At 44.3% G+C, this 8,280-nt stretch overlaps 1 protein-coding gene across 1 annotated transcript in view; it reads right to left on the bottom strand.

Moving 5' to 3' along the window:
* Positions 1–1,167: 1,167 nt before the first annotated feature.
* EPHA8 (EPH receptor A8) overlaps positions 1,168–8,280 on the bottom strand; it is a 108,153-nt gene continuing 101,040 nt past the window's right edge. Inside the window, exons 14-17 of the mRNA XM_029578794.1 lie at positions 6,130–6,279; positions 4,139–4,329; positions 3,104–3,259; positions 1,168–2,980 (exon numbers count right to left, since the gene is read on the bottom strand). Of these exons, the coding sequence (XP_029434654.1) occupies positions 2,866–2,980; positions 3,104–3,259; positions 4,139–4,329; positions 6,130–6,279 (612 nt within the window). The 3' untranslated portion in view covers positions 1,168–2,865. The remainder of the gene's footprint in view (positions 2,981–3,103; positions 3,260–4,138; positions 4,330–6,129; positions 6,280–8,280) is intronic.

Here is an 8,280-nt window from a genome sequence, read left to right as displayed (position 1 = left end):
ACCCTACCTGGCACTGTTCTGCCACTGCTGGACTGCATCACTGTTTCTCAAACTGGAGTACCCCACAGCCAGTCTGGCTTTTAAGATATCCGCAAGGACATGCATGCATTGGGGACCCAGCCTATGCAAATTTATCTTATGCATATTCATTGTGGATGGCTTAAAAACCAGACTGGTTGGGTGAGTGCAGGACTAGCCTGAGACTGATAAGCTAAATTTGTGTTCTCTGTTGGAGAAGATCTCGCCCACTCCTCACTCATCCCTCTCTTTGGCCACCTCCAGGGCTATCAGGGCTGGTTAAGAGTGAATGGAATGGATGGACCCCAGACTCGCTCCCAATATCCATTCACTATTTGTTGTCCTGTCATAACAGCTCTGCCCACTTGCACTGGACCCCTCCAGAATACTTTTCTGGCTGCCTCCCACTGCTGGTCCATGAATGATAGCAGCAGACCACTCAGTCACAGGAAAACGGTTTCATCTTCATCCATGGATGAAGTACTTCTAGGATAAACTGTACCTTTTAACAGTTTTATTCTTCTTTCCACAATTACATTCAAGTTCAGGGGGAAGAAAGATAGGAGGTTAGCACTCATTTTTCAGTGCTAGCCACTTAACTATCAGGCTGATACAGTAAAAGTTGCGCGCAATTCAGTATTTAAATGAGGGCCCACGGTAAAAAGAGGTGCTAGGGACACGAGCGTGTCCCTAGCACCTCTTTTTTGACAGGAGCGGTGGCTGTCAGCGAGTTTGACAGCCAATGCTCAATTTTGCCGGCGTCTGTTCTCAAATCTGCTGACAGCCACGGGTTCGGAAACCGGACGCCGGCAAAATTGAGCATCCGGTTTTCAACCCGCAAGCCGTGGGCTAATTTTAAATTTTTTTTTTAAATTTTTAATTGTTTTTTACTTTTGGGATCTCTGACTTAATATCGCCATGATATTAAGTCGGAGGGTGTACAGAAAAGCAGTTTTTGCTGCTTTTCTGTGCACTTTCCCGGTGCTCGGAGAAATTAACGCCAGCCTTTGGGTAGGAGCTAATTTCTGAAAGTAAAATGTGCTGCTTGGCTGCACATTTTACTTACTGAATCACGCGGGAATAACTAATAGGGCCATCAACATGTATTTGCAAGTTGTGGGCGCTATTAGTTTCAGGGGGGGTTGGATGTGTGTTTTCGACGTGCTATTACCCCTTACTGAATAAGGAGTAAAGCTAGTGCATAGAAAACGCGCGTCCAAATGCGGTTTAACGGAGTGCACTGTACTGTATCGGCCTGTTAGCTTGCCAAACCTAGGTACTGCAGTAAGACTAATCTGACCAGCCACGACTCCCAATCCCCAACTAGCACCTGCTCAAAGTTTAACATAAGGGAGGGGGAAGAGCCCCTTTAATCCCCCACTAATCCCCCTGCACCCCCCCCCCCCAAATCAGGCTTAGAACAACTGGAGTTCTATGATCTATGCAATAAGATGCGCTTCAGCTTGAAAGCCAAATTTTCTTTGCCATGTCCTTGTAAATGTCAAATTCACATAATTAGTAAATAATATAACTATGTGGTTCTAGATTAACTCAGAAAATATTTGAGAAGCAAAATAATTTTTCTGTGCTGTTATGGTTTTCTTTTTCCTTAGTCTAACCCAGAAAAATTAGATCAATAAGAATTTTTCTAAGGCATTTATATTTTTCTGGTTTATCTTTGGTGTTGTCAACATTTGTCTCTCTCCCTGCTTGTATTCTTTCTGTGACAGCATAAGTAATTATTATTCCTTTCTTCTATTTTGTGCACATTTTTTTGTTATAAATTGGGCTGGTTTGATCTCCCCTAGTGAACTAGTGAAATTTTATGGAATATCATCCTCCTCTGTCCCAGGTTAGGCAACAGTGCCTGTTCCAGTTTCATTCCCTGTTTCTCTTTAGGTGTCAAAACTGTTTCCAGACATACGCACTCTTTCGGTGACTGCTTTTATTAATAAATGGATAACTAAATTAATTTAAATATTCGCCACCCGCCACCCAGCTAACACAGCATCTAAAGTCCGTCCCCCACTTCGCATAAGCTGCAGTAACTGGAAGGCTGGCTCGGTGCTGCTAGCATGGCCCCAGCCTCCGGTACGGAAGGAAAGCTGGGGGTGTCCGTGTCTCTGTGTTAGAAGGGAACTCAAACACCATTTTACTGTAATCTATAACTATATTTATGATTAGGTAAAGGCCCACTCCCCCCAAATAAAAATATAAGGTCATAAAATCATCTTTTCATTTTGAAGTTGATATTAAAATTGCACCACATATTGCCAATATTGGGAACCAGCTGTTTCATACTGCTGACAATATTATTTGTCTGCAGGAATGCTACAACAGAAAACAAGAAGTGTGATATCGCCAGCCTAACATGGGTTCATCGATATACGATGGTGCACCAGTACAGTTTTTGGCAGAGACAGAATACCCTCCTGGTGTGATATAAACTCAGTGCATCAATGATGATGTCATCCATTGCCTTCTTCCCTGGCATGGATGTATCACCGATTAGAGACCTCATGGCATGACTTATTATTAATAACCTTTATCCGGGAACGGAACCTGTGCAGCTCTGGAAGAAGGAGCAAGTAGGAAAGGATAATCTGGCCAGCTCCGGGCAAGGCAGCACCTTTAGAGATCATCGAGCTGGTCCTGAAGTCTCTGCTCTAACCATCCTTGCCTGCAGGACTAGAGGTTAACAGAATCTCACACCGTGGCCAAACTGCGTGCCGCCACTTTCCCTTGGCGGACGTCGCTGGTTCTGCGCCGCGTAATGTCCTCAGAGTCACGTGTCGCCTCGCCGCTCCTCCTGTGCACTGGGCTCCCCAGCCTTGAAGTGGCACACAGTTACATATACATCCGCAGGCTGCCAGTGTGCAAGAGCTGGGCTCTCATTAACTGGATACTAGTCAGGATCTTCTTCTGGTGGCCTATCAGCGAGATTCCGAGCCGCCGAACGTCACTGGCAAGAGAAAAGAGAAGGACAAAAAAAAAAAGCCAGCTCTTGAACTTTCCAACCCAACGGTGACCTTGCAGTCGGAGAGCGAGCCCTCCTCCCCCCCTCCCGTCCCTCCCAGCTACTCACTCAATGTTCATTCGCATGACCATGCCCAGCGAGAAATATCCACCCACGGCAAAATTCTCTCGGTAACGACTCATTTTGATGGAATCCAGCCAATCGTTCACCGTTGCACAGCTGGCGAAGGAGAAGAAACCTCTGTCTCTCGGAGGGTGCGTAAATCTAGCACAGAGACAAAATGCCAGCCGGATTAACCGGAGAAAAGGGAAGAGATGGCGAGGGATGGGTGGGCTGGGAGGGAATGGCGGGGGGAGAGGGAGGGGCAGAAGAGATAATGGAAGGAAAAGGTGAGAGATGAGTTAGCAAAGACAGAGAAGAGGGGCAGAGAAGTTCAGTTTGTGACTCAAAAAAAAGTCTTTTCTTACATAGAAACGTGATGGCAGACAAAAGAGCATACGCCCCATCTAGTCCCATCATTTACTCAGAGATCCCCTGCATTTATCCCATGCTTTCCTGAATTCAGATACCGCTGCATGCATCCACCACCCTCTCTGTAAAGAAATATTTCCTAAGATTACTCCTGAGTCTACCCCCTTTCACCCTCATCCCATGACCTCTCATTCTAGAGCCTCTTTTACTTTAAAAGATGTCCACCTTCTGTGCATGGAAACCTTGGAGATATTTGAATGTCTCTATCATATCTCCCCTAGCTCGCCTTTCCTCCAGGGTGTACATGTTCAGATCTTTAAGTCTGTCCTAAACGCTTTAGAATGAAGACCACTGACCATTTTAGTAGCTGCTCTCAGGACTGACTCCATCCTGTTTATATCCTTTTGAAGGTGAGGTCTCCAGAATTGTACTCTGTATTCCAAGTGAGGTCTCACCAGGGACCTGTACAGGGGCAATATTACCTCCCTTTTTTTGCTAACATCTATTGGCTGGTCAAAGAAGAAGTAACTCCAACTCAGCTGCATCAAAGGTGGCTTAACCATGAGACCCCCAAATGGGAAGAGGCCTCACATGGATCAGTTAACAGGCAGAGGAATATGGTGTTTTGGGGTTTTTTTGTCACTACTTGGGTTTGAGCCAACAGGTACGCACCGATGGATGGTTGCCGTCACCTTCAGGTTCTCGGGATTGCGGATCAGTTTATCGAGGATGCTGACAATCTGGCAGAAACGAGGCCTCCCATTCCGATCCCTCTGCCAGCAATCCAACATGAGCTGGTGCAGGGCGCTGGGGCAGCCCATGGGCGCAGGCAGACGGTATCCCTCCTCCACGGAGTTAATAACCTGCAATGCAAGAAAGCGCCTGTCACCTAGTGAGCGGTGCCACTTGGCAGCCACGCGTGGTGTAAGGACCGGAGGGGCTCGGGGGAATGGCCACAGCCTTTCATCTGTGGGTCAGTGGCGCAAAGCTCAGCTAAATGAGCTGGCGGCCACAGGCGAAGCATTTACATTCTGGCTCCTTTCAGATTTCTGGATAAGTTGAAAATCTCCGTCAGGATCTATGCACATAAAATGAGGAGTTGGTCACCTAGGTTGGCTGAATGTGCATAAGTGGATTTTCAACCGCCTTAAACTATTTGAATAAGCTCATAAATGTAGTTGCATAAAAAGCTAGACTTTCTGCTGGGTGCATTTTGGAGGTTTGTTTCAAATCTATCTGCAGCCATTACATTTTGGTTTTTTTAAAGTATACATGGAACTGGCTTGCCGATAACGGGTGTAGCCTGCACCGTTATTTTAAAGCAGGTAAGGGCACATGCATGCATTTATCTACGTAACAATGCCACATCTATTGATTTGTTTGTTTATTTGGAGAGCAATAGTCAAAGTCTCTTCCTGCAGTTGAAAACACATTTTACCCCCAGGGCGATGAGGGTTTGAAATATTGACTCAACCTGGCTAGAGATAGAAGTCTGCGCACTGAGGTGGCAAGAAGAATAGATTTGATTGTTCAAACCTATGTTGTTTGGTGCCGAAAAATTACACACAGGGAAATCTCTGCGGACAACCTTATGCTGGGCAATAATCAAAGCAAAAGTACCAAGGTATTTTTTTCTTTCATTATGGCACAAACCCAGAAGGTTAAAAAGTACCTGCAGAGTTTGCACCTAAGTGCCCAGTTTTGATTATTTAAGCCTTATTTTTTGGGTTTAATATCCTTTCTATCGAGTAAAGCTCCAAACAGGTTACAGAATAAAAAACAAAATAATAAAACAAATGGCAAACAAATTACATTGTAAATCAACATAAATACACAAAGCACAATATATCAAGCATCTCACATTAATACATTCAACCAACAAAATACATTCAGCACAAACAGAAGGAGACAACAGATAAATATAGAGCACAAAGTACAACCTTATTTTTGAAACTTGTATTATGTGGGCTTAAAAGCGATATCTTTATAAAACCAATGAATAGCTCAAGATACAAGATTTGGGAGGACTAATGTGGGGACCGAGAAGGGGCCCTCAACGGTCCAGAGCTTGCATCATGAAATATACATTAGTACTGTAAACGCGTCAGCTCTTCCCAAGCACTTGATCATTTTTCTTGATAAACTAACCCATAGTCCCTTTCTACTTCCATCACCCTAGAAGAATGGTTCTGAATCCAGTCCTCAGGACATTCCCAGCCAGTTGGATTTTCTGAATATCATCAACGAATATGCATGAGATAGATTTGCTCGCACTACCTCCGTTGCATGCAAATCTGTCTCATGGCTGGGTGTGCCCTGATGACTAGGGATGTGCTATCTTCTGATTCATTTTAGTGTGTGTTGTTTTTGTGCTCACTTTTAGTGTGCCCTAATACAAAACATCACAAAATGAAACCTAAAATATGAAAACAAAATGACCCAAAAGAACATTTTTTCAGATGCACACCCCTACTGAGGACTGGGTTGAGATCCACTGCCCGTGTGGCTGTGTGTTCCACACATGGAAACAGAGGGGAGTCACGAGTCGGACTGAAAAGAGACTGCTGGATTTTATATGTCACTCTTTTAGGCCTTTTCCTACAGCTGATACCAATAGTGGGGCTCACTGGCCTCACCGCAGGAGACAGAAGTATTTTACTTACATCCCGATTGGTCATGTTCCAGTAAGGTCTCTCCCCATAGGCTAATACCTCCCACATGACCACGCCATAGCTCCACACGTCACTAGCAGAGGAGAATTTGCGGAACGTGATGGCCTCAGGAGCTGTCCATCGGATTGGGATCTTTCCTCCCTGAAAGATAACCACGCTGGTAGTAGCTTAACAATGACAGTGAGTAATGTGACAAAGGAAGGAAGCACAACCCTAAAGAAGAAGCTACGGTGATAACCCGCACTTAGTGGCAATTATAACCCTGGACACTTTCCTGGGCAGACTGGATGGGCCATTTTGTTCTTTATTTGCCGCCATGTTACTGTGTCACTATATTACAAACGCCCAGCTCACACAGCTGCAGGGACTGAAGCTCTATAGCTACATGGCTGCTGCGCTGAGTCCAGCCAAATTGTCGCTCGCCGACACCAGTTGTCCATGTTTCTCCCATCTGTGTATGATTGGCTGTCCTGGTAAGCTTCAGCCATCCTAGGTATGCTTTGTGTGTCTTACTCTTGGGTAGGGAAGGGGAGTTGTTGCGTTGTGCACACACACACACACACACACACATTTCATCTCTCTTTATATTACTAGTTTTTACTTTCTCTGTTAGTTGGCCAAATAGGCTGCCTAAGAAATGATACAAAGTAAGTAAGTAAGTAAGTAAGTAAGTAAATAAATAAATAAATAAATAAATTATTTATTTATTTATAATTTTTTTATATACCGCCGCTCATCAAAGATATCACGTCGGTGTACAGTGAACAGGAACTTACGCCGGAGCGTTATAATTGCCTTGTGCCTCCGTCATACGCTGTCATGCCTGAATCTTCTCCTGTTTCTAATTGATATACTGGTATGGCATGATCCACTCCCCTTCTCCGTACGTTTGAAAGTTAGGATGCTCTGTCATTTCTCAAGCAGGCTTCACGAAAGGGTTTAAGTTAACTGTTTCTTCTATTCTAATGCAGTCTCACCATGTAATCCTGCAACTCTGTCCATCCACCCCCAAGCAGACAGTAATCCTGGAGTTATGTTTAAAATGGCACATTCTTTATTAGGGAATAGGATGGGTGTTTATTTGAAGTTTGTGACTTTGCCAGACTGCGAAATGTCTGCTTCCTTTTCCCAGGAAAAACAGACTCTGGCAGAAGACCTGGCAAGTGATGAGGAGATTCTAGTGTTTCATTAGATAATGTGGAATGAGTGTTGACTGAGGGCGAGAATTGGAGAAGTTTACTTTGCTCTCTGTGATGGAATTTAAACATGTATTGAGTGCAATCAAACCTTCTTAATTGTTGGTGGATCCAGGTCCATCCTGTTTGATTCGGAGTCCGTCTGATGAGATTTTGTCCTGGTAATTGAATGTTGTTAATCTGTCTTTAGAGGGAGGTGAATTCCCAGCCATTCTGAAGAAGGCTGTGGTAACTCCAATCCTGAAGAGTAATCATTTGGATCCGGCCATTTCTAGTAATTATAGGCCAGTTTCCAACTTACCATTTGTGCTTGAAAAGATGGTGACTAGAGAGCGTTCTGAATTTTGTGATATTAATGAAAAAGTTGGTCAGGGTTCAAACTGGATTTCATACTGGATGTAGTGCACAGACTGTGATGGTGGCAAAGTCTGATGAGACTTCTCCACGATTAGATGTAGGAGATGCGGTCTACCTGATTTTGCTTGGCTGTCAAGTGCGTTTCATTTAGTGAGACCACTCGATTTTGATTTCACCCTATTTCGAGTTGGGTTTAAGGATCCAGGTTCTGAATTGCATCACCTCTTTTTTGCAGGGTAAAAGTCAAACTATAAGTTTCCAAGGAGTTTAGAGATGTGAAGCAAGGTGAACACAAGGTTCTTCCTTGTCCTCGCTTCTTGTTAATATTTTTTTAAGGCCTTTGGCTAGGCTTATTTGGTGTTTTGGCTTTTCTCCAAATATATTTATGTGGATGACACACAGTTGATGGCTCCTCTGGTGTGTTTGAGAGAGGTAGGTGTGTGTTTGAAAACGTGGATTGATTTTAAACTCACAATGGACAGAATGGTTGCAGATTGGTTTGGGAACACCTCAGCTGGCATTGTCTCTTGCCATAACGCAGTTACACGGCTGCGGCAGAATTATGCCAGCCCTGACCAGGAGTAACCAG

Source organism: Rhinatrema bivittatum, chromosome 15 (assembly GCF_901001135.1).
Source record: "Rhinatrema bivittatum chromosome 15, aRhiBiv1.1, whole genome shotgun sequence".
Classification (NCBI taxonomy): Eukaryota; Metazoa; Chordata; class Amphibia; order Gymnophiona; family Rhinatrematidae; genus Rhinatrema; species Rhinatrema bivittatum.
This window is presented reverse-complemented; position numbering and strand designations above follow the sequence as displayed.